At 42.9% G+C, this 15,655-nt stretch overlaps 1 protein-coding gene across 2 annotated transcripts in view; it reads right to left on the minus strand.

Annotated features, from left to right (window-relative positions):
- Positions 1-15,655, minus strand: part of adat1 (adenosine deaminase tRNA specific 1) — a 40,903-nt gene that overhangs the window by 23,468 nt on the left and 1,780 nt on the right. For both annotated transcript variants that reach the window (XM_067998068.1, XM_067998069.1), the window contains exons 2-4: positions 12,163-12,341; positions 9,217-9,285; positions 791-845 (exon numbers count right to left, since the gene is read on the minus strand). In XM_067998068.1, the coding sequence (XP_067854169.1) occupies positions 791-845; positions 9,217-9,285; positions 12,163-12,341 (303 nt within the window). The remainder of the gene's footprint in view (positions 1-790; positions 846-9,216; positions 9,286-12,162; positions 12,342-15,655) is intronic.

A 15,655-nucleotide genomic window follows, 5' to 3' on the forward strand; every position in this document is an offset into this window, starting at 1 on the left:
ATTGAATGCAACAGAAGTTGAAACCACAGAGTGGCCCAAGAGATGACCCTTGAACTACCTGACCAAATGCCAGAAACAGTTTCCACTGTGAGTGGCTCCAGATCGGCTTTTTGGACTGTCCAATGTCATGAAAGACAGACATATGTATTTATGCAGCACTTAATCACATCTCTTAAAAATGCTTCAAAACTCTTCAGATACAATGAATTAGTTTGAAGTGCAGTTATTGTTATCTAGGCAAACAAGGCAGACATGTTCATGCACAGCAAGATCCCACAAACAATAAGATGAACGACCCAGTTAATCTGCTTATTTTTTGGTAGTGTTGGTTGAGATAGGAATACTCGTTAGATCACTGGAAGAACGCCCTATTCTTCAAATAATACCATTAGATTTGTAACGCTCATCTGAATATCGAACAGGTAGATAGGACCCAACATTAAGCCAACGTCCCAAGAACAGCACCTCTGACAATGCAGCACTGCCTCAGTACTGCCCGAGATGAATCCCACTGCATTCAACAGATCCACTCTCGATGCCTTTCCATCAGTCTACCAGTGAGGACACCACCTGATCTGACAGGTGTCCATTCAGGTAAAGATTTAGCATTTATAAAAACAAATCAAGGTTTTTGTTTAAAATACAAGGGCAATCTCTAGACTTTTTCCCCTGTAAATGTAACAGGTACATTCATTTTCCTAGTATAATAAAACTATAAATAGGATAACTGACAAAGAACTCAGTACAGGCTTTATTTCCTTTATGGACATTCTGCTGCTAGAATTCTCACCTCAGGAACCCACGTCGTGCAGTCACTTCAGCGTGGCTGTCATTAACTACATCACCTAGAAAATATTTAGAGAAAATATGAAAATTGATGTGGGGGGAACAATGCAGCACAAATCAATATATTTTTTGTATAAAAAATGCGAATCTGTCCATCAGTTTTGAATGCTTTGATTAACCTTTGGACATCATGTTACCACTAGTCTGAGTCAACTGGTCAGACACTCTTTTCTGATTGGTTGGAATTAAAAATCTGCTGAGCAGATTTAATAAGATCCAAAATGGTGCATCCATTAGACACAACTTTCTCTGTAGCCTGCCAATCCATGTCTCCTGCTTTACTTTCCATTCCAATTTCAAAGCCTGACCTGCCATTCGCTCCTGAGCTTACTAAGTGCTCCATTCCTACCTTTACTTGTGCTAGTGATCCCCTCCTGACACAGGGAGCCCCCTTCTTTTCCTCTCCCCATTCATGGGATTTGCTGCTCCCTGCCTCAGCCCACTCCTTGCCACTCCAGTGATTAGGCTCTGCTCTAGGCACCTGTCCTGCCATGGGCTCTTGGGAGAGGGGATAAGGAAGTTAAAAAAAGAGAAACTCCTTTGAGGGGCAGAAAATAGAGGAGCTCTTCTACAGAGCAAGGCAGAACCTTTTGTGGGGAGGATTGGCAGAGAGGAGGAGAAGGAGAGATTTCCTGTTGTAGCGAGGGAGGAGAGGGAAACAGATAGTGACACTCAAACACACCCCCAATAGCCTTGCCACTGGGAATGTAGGCTTCAACCCGTAGAGATTCAGTAAGAAGTCTACACTGTACAACCAGAAACAAGTGGAGCAAATGCCTTTCAGAAGGTACTTAAAGACCTCACAGTCTTCAGTATATGTCACTGACATACACACTTCCTCACCCCTAAGTATCTCATTCACACGAGGTCAGAATCTTGTAGCCTAAGGAAACTAAAATACCCATCACCTTACCAGGTCCCGACCCAATAGGAGACCACCTGCAAGCAATGCCCTGGGAAATGAACTAGTAGTTTAATATCAACGTAGACATACAATATATATGATTAGTGTATTTTTTATGCTCAGTGGCACTGCAATTGCGTGTGACTAAAAATCATGACCATTGGAAATAAAGTTTGTGGACTGGAATCACGTGCTCTACACAGATTCTTAATAATCGATATAGATAGATGTGCATATTGCTTACTTGTAACCAAGGTAGTATTGAAGCCTTCTATCATTCTTTTGAGACTTGAACTTTTCAATATATCTTGAAGCACAATTTACTCTGGGTGGGAGAGGGAAGGGCAGTCAAGTCTAACAGAAAGACATTGGGGGTAATTTTAACCCCCAAGAACGGGTGGGTTGGGGGTGTGAGGGTTGAAAATAGTTTTTTTGAGGTCCTAACTGCAAAATTTTAGGACTTTGCATTCCCAGTGGGAAGCCTGTATTTTACGCACCCACGTTAAACCCAGAAGTGGAGCCAGGCTGCAGTTGCAACTCAAAAAACAACTATTTTCAACTCCCACCTGTCCCCAACTCACCCGTTCTTGGGGGTTAAAATTACCCCCACTGAGTTCTTTGGCTGTCTCTTCAGCCCTGAAAGAAGGGACTTGATAGAGATATGGAAGATGGAAAGCCAATTGTGAAAGTCAGTTAAACTAAGGCTGCAGGATAAGGAGTAAAGGTATAAATTGGCAAAAGACAAGTTCAGAGCTGATATCAGGAAGCACTCCTTCATACAGAGAAAGATTAATACCTGAAATGGTCTTTCAGGTAGAATAATGGAGGCACAAACTCTAGATTAATTTAAAAAGCAGTTAAATGATAGACAATCATTGATAGACAGTCTTCAAGATTCTTTGGAAGCATAAGCCATATAGAATCATAGAATCATAGAAGTTACAACATGGAAACGGGCCCTTCGGCCCAACATGTCCATGTCGCCCAGTTTATACCACTAAGCTAGTCCCAATTTCCTGCACTTGGCCCATATCCCTCTATACCCATCTTACCCATGTAACTGTCCAAATGCTTTTTAAAAGACAAAATTGTACCCGCCTCCACTACTGCCTCTGGCAGCTCGTTCCAGACACTCACCACCCTTTGAGTGAAAAAATTGCCCCTCTGGACCCTTTTGTATCTCTCCCCTCTCACCTTAAATCTATGCCCCCTCGTTATAGACTCCCCTACCTTTGGGAAAAGATTTTGACTATCTACCTTATCTATGCCCCTCATTATTTTATAGACTTCTATAAGATCACCCCTTAACCTCCTACTCTCCAGGGAAAAAAGTCCCAGTCTGTCTAACCTCTCCCTATAAGTCAAACCATCAAGTCCCGGTAGCATCCTAGTAAATCTTTTCTGCACTCTTTCTAGTTTAATAATATCCTTTCTATAATAGGGTGACCAGAACTGTACACAGTACTCCAAGTGTGGCCTCACCAATGCCCTGTACAACTTCAACAAGACATCCCAACTCCTGCATTCAATGTTCTGACCAATGAAACCAAGCATGCTGAATGCCTTCTTCACCACCCTATCCACCTGTAACTCCACTTTCAAGGAGCTATGAACCTGTACTCCTAGATCTCTTTGTTCTATAACTCTCCCCAGCGCCCTACCATTAACGGAGTAGGTCCTGGCCCGATTCGATCTACCAAAATGCATCACCTCACATTTATCTAAATTAAACTCCATCTGCCATTCATCGGCCCACTGGCCCAATTTATCAAGATCCCGTTGCAATCCTCGATAACCTTCTTCACTGTCCACAATGCCACCAATCTTGGTGTCATCTGCAAACTTACTAACCATGCCTCCTAAATTCTCATCCAAATCATTAATATAAATAACAAATAACAGCGGACCCAGCACCGATCCCTGAGGCACACCGCTGGACACAGGCATCCAGTTTGAAAAACAACCCTCTACAACCACCCTCTGTCTTCAAGCCAATTTTGTATCCAATTGGCTACCTCACCTTGGATCCCATGAGATTTAACCTTATGTAACAACCTACCATGCGGTACCTTGTCAAAGGCTTTGCTGAAGTCCATGTAGACCACGTCTACTGCACAGCCCTCATCTATCTTCTTGGTTACCCCTTCAAAAAACTCAATCAAATTCGTGAGACATGATTTTCCTCTCACAAAACCATGCTGACTGTTCCTAATTAGTCCCTGCCTCTCCAAATGCCTGTAGATCCTGTCCCTCAGAATACCCTCTAACAACTTACCCACTACAGATGTCAGGCTCACCGGTCTGTAGTTCCCAGGCTTTTCCCTGCCGCCCTTCTTAAACAAAGGCACAACATTTGCTACCCTCCAATCTTCAGGCACCTCACCTGTCGCTGTCGATGATTCAAATATCTCTGCTAGGGGACCCGCAATTTCCTCCCTAACCTCCCATAACGTCCTGGGATACATTTCATCAGGTCCCGGAGATTTATCTACCTTGATGCGCGTTAAGACGTCCAGCACCTCCCTCTCTGTAATATGTACACTCCTCAAGACATCACTATTTATTTCCCCAAGTTCCCTAACATCCATGCCTTTCTCAACCGTAAATACCGATGTGAAATATTCATTCAGGATCTCACCCATCTCTTGTGGTTCCGCACATAGATGACCTTGTTGATCCTTAAGAGGCCCTACTCTCTCCCTAGTTACTCTTTTGCCCTTTATGTATTTGTAGAAGCTCTTTGGATTCTCCTTTGCCTTATCTGCCAAAGCAATCTCATGTCCCCTTTTTGCCCTCCTGATTTCTCTCTTAACTCTACTCCGGCAATCTCTATACTCTTCAAGGGATCCACTTGATCCCAGCTGTCTATGCATGTCATATGCCTCCTTCTTCTTTTTGACTAGGGCCTCAATCTCCCGAGTCATCCAAGGTTCCCTACTTCTACCAGCCTTGCCCTTCACTTTATAAGGAATGTGCTTACCCTGAACCCTGGTTAACACACTTTTGAAAGCCTCCCACTTACCAAACGTCCCTTTGCCTGCCAACAGACTCTCCCAATCAACTTCTGAAAGTTCCTGTCAAATACCATCAAAATTGGCCGTTCCCCAATTTAGAATTTTAACTTTTGGGCCAGACCTATCCTTCTCCATAGCTATCTTAAAACTAATGGAATTATGATCACTGGTCCCAAAGTGATCCCTCACTAACACTTCTGTCACCTGCCCTTCCTTATTTCCGAAGAGGAGGTCAAGTTTTGGCCAAATATAGGCCAAATTGTCTCCTTCATCTGTGCATATTTTTGAATCTTAAAACACAAAATGGTCTGGAAAGCAGGAAATACCCATTGACAGAGCTGGCAGAAGCGTTAGGGTAAAATAGCCAAAATGAAAACTATATCCCTCACAATACATTGCAACTAACTAGACTAGGCTGTGTGCGCACAAAGTTCATGGCTATCAGTAAAAAAAAGTTCACATTTGCAGAGTGGTGCAGTGACCCTAGTTATGGGAAATGGGTTTGCATCTTGACTATACACACCACTGACTAGTTGATTTCAACTACATCAGTGTAGGGAAGCGTTGAGCAGAATCAACGACACTTCTCTGCGGTGGGATGTGTAAATTTAGAGGTAGAATCTCTCACCCACCTCCTTTCAGTCACTTCAGAGCATTGCAATCAGAAGCCAGAGAGCATGATGCTTGCCTAATCTCTTGGCTCTAGCTAGTATAACCCACAGATCAGCCAAAAAAGGAAGGCGATTCATATGCAAAATACTGCAGATGCTGGCAATCTGAAATAAAAACAGAAAATGCTGGAAAAGCTCAGCAAGTGAGGCAGCATCTGTGGAGAAAGAAACAGAGTTAACGTTTCTGGTCGAACACCTTTTGTCAGAACTGGAAGATGTTAAAGAGATAAAGTTTTTAAGCAAGTACAGAGTCAGGGGAGGGAGGGAGGGGTGGGGAGGAAAGAACAAAAGTGAAGGTCTGTGATAGGGTAGAGGGCAAGAGCAATTAAATTACAAAAGGGATGATGGTACAAGGCAAGGAGGGTGGTAATGGGACAAGTTAAGAAACAAAAGATCGGTCTAGAGGAGCTGTAAATGGCAACAGCTGAACCATTACCAGCAGCTGCAGTCCAACAAAAAAAATGGGAGCAGTGGTTATGGTCTGAAGTTATTGAAATCGACGTCGAGTCCGGAAGGTTGTAAAAGGATTCCAAAAGATGAGGTGGTTGTTCCTCGAACTTCTGTTGAGCTTCATTGGAACAGTGCAAGAGGCCGAGGTCAGAGTTGGAGTGGGACGGGGAATTAAAATGATAAGCGACCGGCAGGTCAGGGTCACACTTGAGGACTGAGGGAGGTGTTCAGCAAAGCGATCACCCAATCTGCATTTGGTCTCCCCAATGTAGAGGAGATCACATTGTGAGCAGCGAATACAGTACACTAAATTGAAAGAAGTACAAGTAAACCGCTGTTTCACCTGGAAGGAGTGTTTGGGGCCCTGGACAGTGAGAAGGGAGAAGGTGAAGATCTTGCATCTCCTGTGCTTGCATGGGACAGTGCCGTGGGAGGAGCGTAGGTGTTGGGGGTGATTGAAGAATGGGCCAGGATGTCGTGGAGGGAGTGCTTCGGAATGCCGAAAGGGGTGGTGAGGGGAGGCGAAGATGTGTTTGGTGGTGGGATTGTGCTGGAGGTGGCAGAAATGGTGGAGGATAATATGTTGAATGTGGAGGCTGGGGGTGGAAGGTGAGGGCAAGGGGGACCCTATCATGGTTCTGAGAGGGCGGGGAAGGGGTGGGGGCAGAAGAGCGGGAAATAGGACAGACACAGTCGAGGGCCCTGTCAACTACATTGGAGGGGAATCCTAGGTTGAGGAGAAAGGAAGACATATCGGAAGCACTGGTGTGGAAAGTGGTATCGTCAGAAAAGATGCAACGGAGACGGAGAAACTGGGAGAAGGGAATAGAGTCCTTACAAGAAGCAAGGTGGGAGGAAATGTAATCAAGGTAGCTGTGGGAGTCAGTGGGCTTATAACTGATATTGGTTGGCAGCCTATCCCCAGAAATGGAGGTAGAGAAGTTGAGGAAGGGAAGGGAAGAGTCAGAGATGGACCATGTGAAGGCGAGGGAAGGGTAGAAATTGGAAGCAAAGTTGATGAAATCTTCCAGTTCGGGGCAAAAGCAAGAAGCAGCACCGATACAGTCATCAATGTACCGGAAAAAGAGGTGAGGGAGGGGACCTGAGTAGGGCTGGAACAAGGAATGTTCCACAAATCCCACAAAAAGGTAGGCATAGCTGGGACCCAAATGGCTTCCCGCAGCGACATCTTTTACTTGGAGGAAGTGAGTGGAGTCAAAGGCGAAGTTGTTCAACATAAGAACAAGTTCAGCCAGGTGGAGGAGGGTGGTGGTGGATGGGGACTGGTTGGGCCTCCGTTCAAGGAAGAAGCAGAGGGTCCGCAGGCCATCCTGGTGGGGGCTGGAGGTGTGGAGGGACTGAAGATCAATGGTGAAAAGGAGACGTTTAGGGCGGGGGAACTGGAAACTGTTAAAGTGTCAATTATTTATTATTGAAGGAGATTCATACCCTCACAAAAAGACTATTTTTGGATGAAATATTAAAGGCTTATTAAAGTTGTACACAGGTGCTAGGAAGACTAAGCACTTCATTGGAAGTTGTTTCCAAATTGGGAGGTGCCAGGCAGATGTCAGGTGCTTTCACTTAGGTGGGGATGGGGGAACAAAACAAATCAGAGTTATGACACTTCCAGAGCTCAGTCATTCCTCAAGCAAGTTCAGTGCAATATCTTTCTTATATAATGAATTTACATTGACAGAATGTAATTTTAAGACTGGCTCCAGGCCCATTTTAAGAGTTCTTTTGTCTTGGTGTCAAGGGAGAAAAACACAATTGTCTAAGATATGGTCATTAGTTTTGTCAGAAGGCAGCCAGCTTCTGTTGTGCACTGCTTGATCAAACTGAACAGATCAAGTTTGTTTAGTCTTTCATGTTTTTTAAATGCTAATGTATGCTAGTTTGCAGACTAAGGGGGTTGGGACAAAAACAAAACTTATCTTTAACGGATGAACCATCAAGGAAATTTCATTCCAGTTAAAATTCCAATATGCAATGTTTTAAGCCTTGGCATGTGTGAGACCCTAACAATGTGGATTAGGTTGCTAATTAATATTACTTCGTTCAGCATCTTTGATCACATCTTGGAAATCCCAGAAAATTGTCGACGAGCAGACCTTTTCCCTGAGGACTTTGTTCAAACTGCCACTGCCCAAATCCTGTAACACATTATATCCCGCTTCACCCATCACCCCATGCTGGCTGTCTTCCACTGGCGCACCGTCTCCCAGTGCACTGAATTCAAAATCTTTTTTACAAATCCATACATGACCTCACCCCTCCCTACTTCTACAACCTCCTCCAGCCTATCTCAAGGGCTCCATGTATCCCTACTCATAGCATTTCTCATGATGGCAAATCTTTCATCCGTCAAAACACCCGACCTAAACCTCTGTCTCGTTTCTTCCCTCCCCACTTTTAAAATATCCTCAAAATATTCCTTTTTGAAAATACATTTGGGCACATCTCCTAATTCATCCACTACTATTCAATCCATTCTCTCCTACATGAAGCACTTTGGAATGTCTTTGCATATAAAAAGCACTATGCAAATGAACATTGTTGTTGTATGGTTCAGCTAAGGCAAGGAAAAATGGGTGTAAGTTTTTTAGTATGTTTTTAACTAATAAAAAGTCCAAATTATCATTGTGATCAAATAGAAAGCTCAGACTTTGAATTGTACAGTTTAAAGTTGCTGGCATTTAAAATGGGAGCTGCTCTCAAATATCTTTTTTCGGTGTATTATTTTGTTTGTACACAAAATTCAGAATACTAGTTTAACCTGTATAAAGTGATTTAGTGGTCCATTATTTCTTGCCAGCCAAGTTGACAAGAGAACATGGTGGGCATCCGCATACTCTCAATTGTCAATTTACCATAACCAAGGTTAACTGTTAGATCTGGGCTATGCTAACCAAAACATGACAGATAAAAGACATAAGTTTCGGTCCATAAGAGACTTGATCTGCGTATCGAAAAGAATTGTCAAGCCTTTTACACAAGAAAAAGGTGTTGGGAGAAAGCTCGAACTATATCAACCATCTCAAATGAAAATAGGAGCATAATTGTTTTAATTAGACCTGATTAGTATATGCAAATAATAAAACACAAATTCTTCATCATTCAACACATGTAAATCTCTTTAAATGAAATTTAAGAGTATGGATAAGCTTATCATTGAATTAATTTTAGTAGGTGCTGTACTACAATAAATTTGAAACATTTTCAGTGCTGTATAAAATAGCTTAGTAAATAAGACACACTCTTTACAATGTGTTCAAATGTTGTAACAAAGGAGAAGTACAATTATTTCACTATAATCATAAATACATACCATTTTTGCTCATTCTTATCTGTCCAATGCATTTTGATCCAGTTCCCATTGCAACAACCTCCAGGGGTACTGCAAGAAATACAGATCTTTCTCAGAGCATCTCAGATTAAAATGTGTGTTTAAAAAAAATTAGCACCAATGCCAATCACACAATGTGAAATGATGTGATTTATGTCTTTCACAAAGTTGACATAACATGAATGTCAATTCTGCTAGACAATAAAGCCAGACATTAGCACTCTTTCCCTCGTTCTCGAACCCCCAAAACATTTTTTCCTTACTTAAACTCATCCAAGGACCATTCTTCATGTACGAATCTAAGACAGCAAGTCTCATAATGCTTTTTTACCATGGGGCACTGAATGTCCTCACCTGACATCCATACATGTACACTTATAACAAGGGATAGCAAATAGGAACAAGGAACCCTGTCTGATTTAACTCCTCCCAGACCCAGAGTTGCTGGGTACAACTGCAGTACCTTACCATCACCCCAACTAGGATTAACTAACTCATCACACACGGGAGATCAAACCTGGACTTTCGTGGTCAGTATGACACCAGATAATGCATTTAGGCACTGGGCCTGACAGCAGTACCTTTAAAGAAAATCACTACACTAACAGCACAAGGGTTTCAGTACTGAAATTCATGATCTTTACATCAAACAAGTCTTAGGACTACAAGTTATTCAAAATTGTCAGTATTATTTAGTTGAGTTTTGAAAAATGTCAGATGGGCTGCATGAAGCAGCACAGTACAATAGCTATGCACAGGAATATCAGATGGCAAACAAATCCATGCCAGTGAAATTAAATTAGACAATTTCAACCTAGTTCACAGTGGCTGCAATTCCAAAGCACAAAAATGGGGAATAAACTGGCAGTGTCACTCAGACAGCTTACAACAATGATTGGTATTGGAAACTCAATTAGGTCTTTTTAGTGCAGCCAGAGGAACTAAGGTACACAAGAGGTTGTGGGTTAAGGTACACAAAAGCATTTTTCTGCCTCGAATCTGGAGTGCTTAATCTTAACACTCGTTATAATTGGGCTGAAATTCCTCCCATCAATAATTCGACCAAAAGATGTCTGTTGGTATAAAATGGGATTTCCTCTTTCGTGCCCTCTCCAAATATGAAGATTTATTCCACGCTCCATGATTCACTTCCTTCATGTTGTTCAGCATGAAAAATCACTAACAGAAATTACAAAAGAAATTGTTTTGAACCTTCAGCCAAGTGTGATATCAAGTGCCATTGTGGAAATGGGGTAGGTAGTAGGGATTCCAAATACAGCAACTTATTCCGGAGCTGGAACTGGATCAATTAAATTATTAACTTCCTGTTGTAATGCACTAAGGAAGTATACAAATGATGTGGAGATGCCGGTGATGGACTGGGGTGGACAAATGTAAGGAGTCGTACCACACCAGGTTATAGTCCAACAGCTTTATTTGAAATCACAAGCTTTTGGAGCTTTCCTCCTTCGACAGGTGAGTGCAGGGTTCCATAAAGGCACAGCATATATAGTCAGAGAACAATGCCTGGTGATTCCAGATAATCTTTCCAACTGCCCGTTATCACACCTCGGCAGAAAGATAATCACAGCAATCAAAGGAGTGGATGGTGTTCAGACAGGGGAACATTACATCCAAGACAACTGAATACACAAGCGGTCAGGTCACAAAGACAGAGAGAGAGAGAGACACCTGAAAGGCAGAGAGAGAGAATGACCAGTTGTATTAAAAACATAACTTTTTTTTCGCTGGTGGGGTTACATGTAGCGTGACATGAACCCAAGATCCCGGTTGAGGCCGTCCTCATGGGTGCGGAACTTGGCTATCAATTTCTGCTCGATGATTTTGCGTTGTCGTGTGTCTCGAAGGCCGCCTTGGAGAACGCTTACCCGAAGATCGGAGGCTGAATGTCCTTGACTGCTGAAGTGTTCCCCGACTGGGAGGGAACCCTCCTGTCTGGCGATTGTTGTGCGGTGTCCGTTCATCCGTTGTCGCAGTGTCTGCATGGTCTCGCCGATGCACCATGCTCCGGGGCATCCTTTCCTGCAAAGTATGAGGTAGACAACAATCGCCAGACAGGAGGGTTCCCTCCCAGTCGGGGAACACTTCAGCAGTCAAGGACATTCAGCCTCCGATCTTCGGGTAAGCGTTCTCCAAGGCGGCCTTCGAGACACACAACAACGCAAAATCGTCGAGCAGAAATTGATAGCCAAGTTCCGCACCCATGAGGACGGCCTCAACCGGGATCTTGGGTTCATGTCACGCTACATGTAACCCCACCAGCGAAAAAAACGTTATCTGTTTTTAATACAACTGGTTATTCTCTCTCTCTCTGCCTTTCGGGTGTCTCTCTCTCTCTGTCTTTGTGATCTGACCGCTTGTGTATTCAGTAGACTTGGATGTAATGTTCCCCTGTCTGAACACCATCCACTCCTTTGATTGCTGTGATTATCTTTCTGCCGAGGTGTGATAACGGGCAGTTGGAAAGATTATCTGGAATCACCAGGCATTGTTCTCTGACTATATATGCTGTGCCTTTATGGAACCCTGCACTCACCTGACGAGGAAGGAAAGCTCTGAAAGCTTGTGATTTCAAATAAAGCTGTTGGACTATAACCTGGTGTTGTACGACTCCTTACAGAAGTATACAAAGGGAGATAAAGGATGATTGAGAACACTTAGGAATTTGTGGCTTTGTCTCCCCTCTTTTTCTGTCTTATTTATAAATGTCAAGAAATCGATGGAACATGAACAGTGGAAAATCACTAAAAACAGCAGTTTCCTGGCAGAATTCCAAAAATAATCAGCTTCTTCACTTTTAATATCTATTGGGCCAGTCAAAAATCTCACCTGGCCAAAAAGTTTAAAATTTACTGGTCAGTTAAACATTCACTATGATAGGCAACAGTAAGTCTCCTGATTTCTCACCATCATTGCTCTCACTGCTACAACATGGTTCTGTGCTTAGCTTTCCCTCAACTTTCACCACAGCTGCAAGTAGTGTCCATTCTCGTCCGGGCTCTGGCTGCCCCTTCTTTGGTAGTTTGGTACAATAGTGCTCATAACATAGACTGGCAATTTCATCTGCTGTCCACATTGCTGAGATGCTTAAAGGGAACAGGAAGAAATGACTGTTACAAATGGAAACAGAAACACCATACTGTATATTCTACATTGGACTGAAGTAATATTTTGTAAAGTGAATAAACACATCTCTTTCCTGATGTAAACTGTAAGGGTGTATGCGATATGCATGCAATAAACAATGCTACTGCTTCTGAACTGCAATAATATTTCTGCAAAAGAGAAAGATTAGGAGGAGTAACTGAAAACAGTCAAAAAGATAGAGTTTTGTAAGCTTCTAAAGGTGGCAGATAGAAGCAGGCTGTTTCCAGTTGTTGAGGGGCTAGAAAGAGGGCCCATAGATACAAGATTAAATGTAAGAGATTTAGACCAGAGAGCAAGAGAAACTTCTTTACACAGAGAGTTGAGAGCCTGTGGAATTCAATTCCAGAGTTTGCAGTAGAGATAGAAACTATCTCAAAATTCAAGACCAGATTGGATAGGTGGTTGAAGGAAAGGGAGATAAAGGGATATGGGAACAAGGCATGTAAATATGATTACGGCTATTTGCTTATATGGAAGGTAAACATCAACACAGGGCTGAATGTTCTATTTCCATGTTGTAACTTCGATGTATTTCTAGGAGAGTAGAGGTAGAATGGTTTAGCGAGGAGATGCAGAAAGAAGGGCGAAGGTTGCTGGCATAAATAGAGTGGTGGAGGGCCAGAGTCAGAGAACTGAAGGGCAAGGAAGGGGATACAAGGCTGCAGGAGATTGCAGAGATAAGGTGGGGCGAGGTCATGGATAAAGAAGTGTGTTCAGGAGAACTTCCTTGATCAGTATGTTTCCGGTCCAACAAGGAAGGAGGCATTGCTAGATGTGGTTCTGGGGAATGAGGTGGGTCAAGTGGAGCAAGTGTCAGTCGGGGAACATTTAGGAAACAATAATCATAGTATCATAAGGTTTAGATTAGTTATGGAAAAGGACAAGGAGCAATCTAGAGTAAAAATACTCAATTGGAGGAGGGCCAATTTCAGTGGGTTGGGAACGGATCCGGCCCAGGTAAACTGGAATCAAAGACTGACAGGTAAAACTGTAATCGAACAATGGGTGGCCTTTAAAGAAGAGATAGTTCAGGTACAGTCTAGGTATATTCGAACGAGGGGGAAAGTTAGGGCAACCAAAGCCAGATCTCCCTGGATGATGAGAGATAGAGAGTAAGATGAAGCAGAAAAAGGGAGCGTATTACAGATGTCAGGTTGATAATACTAGTGAGAACCAGGCTGAATGTAGAAAGTTCAGAGAGGAAGTGAAAAAGGAAATAAGAGGGGAAAAGAGAGAGTATGAGAATAGACTGGCAACTAACATAAAAGGGAATCCAAAAGTCTTCTATATGCATATAAATAGTAAACGGGTAATAAGGAGGGGTGGGGCCGATTAGGGATCAAAAAGGATACCTACTCATGGAGGTAGAGGGCATGGCTGAGGTACTAAATGAGTACTTTGCATCTGTCTTTACCAAGGAAGAAGATGTCACCAAAGTCATAGTAAAAGGAGGTAGTTGGGATACTGGATGGACTAAAAATTGATAGAGGTAGTACTAGAAAGGCTGGCTGTACTTAAAGTAGAAAGTCACCAGGTCCTGATGGGATGCATCCACCACCTTCTCGAGGGCAATTAGGGATGGGCAATAAATGCCGGCCTTGCCAGCGACGCCCACATCCCGGAAACGAATTTTAAAAAAATACAAGGTTGCTGAGGGAAGTATGGGTGGAAATTGCGGAGGTACTGGCCATAATCTTCCAATCATATTTAAAAACCGGAGTGGTGCCAAAGGACTGGAGAACTGCAAGTGTTAAACCCTTGTTCAAAAAAGGCTGTAAAGATAAACTCAGCAACTACAGGCCAGTCAGCTAACCTCGGTGGTGGGAATGCTTTTAGAAACGATAATCCGGGACAAAATTAACAAGTCACTTGGACAAGTGTGGATTAATTAAGGAAAGCCAGCACGGATTTGTTAAAGGCAAATCATATTTAACTAACTTGATTGAGTTTTTTGATGAGGTAACAGAGAGGGTTGATGAGGGCAATGCAGTTGATGTGGTGTATATGGATTTCCAAAAGGCGTTTGATAAAGTGCCACATAATAGGCTTGTCATCAAAGTTGAAGCCCATGGAATAAAAGGGGCAGTGGCAGCATGGATACGAAATTGGCTAAGTGACAAGAAACAGAGTAGTGGCGAACGGTTGTTATTCGGACTGGAGGAAGGCACAGAGTGGTGTTCCCCGGGGTCGGTACCAGGACCAATGCTTTTCTTGATATATACCAATGACTTGGACATACAGGGCACAATTTCAAAATTTGCAGATGGCACAAAATTGGAAGTGTAGTGAACAGTGAGGAGGATAGTGATAGACTTCAAGAGGACATAGACAGGCTGGTGGAATGGGCGGACACATGGCAGATGAAATTTAACGCAGAGAAGTATGAAGTGATCTATTTTGGCAGGAAGAACGAGAAGAGGCAATATAAACTAAAGGGTACAGTTCTAAAGGGGGTGCAGTTAACAGAAAGACCTGGGGGTATAGGTGCACAAATCTTTGAAGGTGGCAGGTTGAGAAAGCAGTTAAAAAAGCATATGGGAATCTGGGCTTTATAAATAGAGGCATAGAGTACAAATGCAAGGAAGTTATGTTGAACCTTTATAAAACACTGGTTCAGCCACAAGTAGAGCAGGGTGTCCAATTCTGAGCACCGCACTTTAGGAAGGAGGTGAAGGCCATAGAGAGGATGCAGAAAAGATTTACTAGAATGGTTCCAGGGATGAGGGACTTCAGTTACATGGATAGACTGAAGAAGCTGAGGTTGCTCTCCGTATAAAAGGTTGAGAGGAGATCTGATAGATGTGTTCAAAATCATGAAAGGTCTAGAGACAGTACATAGAGAGAAACTGTTCCCATTGGCAGAAGGGTCAAGAATCGGAGGACAGAGATTTAGGCGATTGGCAAAAGAACCAACGGAAAAAAATTTTTACACAGCGAGTGGTTAGGATCTGGAATGCACTGAAAGGGTGGTGGAGGCAGATTCAATCAAGGCTTTCAAAAGGGAATTGGATAAGTACGTGAAGGGAAAAAATTCGCAGGGCTACGCAGAAAGGACAGGGGAGTGGGACTAGCTCGATTGGCCTCCTTCTGTGCTATAACCATTCTATGATTCTATAAAGACAAGGATTTTAAATTTAATGTGTTGGGAAACTGGGAACTATTGCAGGTGTGCAAAGATGGGGGTGATCGGTGACTGGAATAAAGTACAAATCAGAATACAGACAGCAGAGTTTTAGTCACATTGGAGTTTACG

Source organism: Heptranchias perlo, chromosome 16, assembly GCF_035084215.1.
Source record: "Heptranchias perlo isolate sHepPer1 chromosome 16, sHepPer1.hap1, whole genome shotgun sequence".
Taxonomy (NCBI): Eukaryota; Metazoa; Chordata; class Chondrichthyes; order Hexanchiformes; family Hexanchidae; genus Heptranchias; species Heptranchias perlo.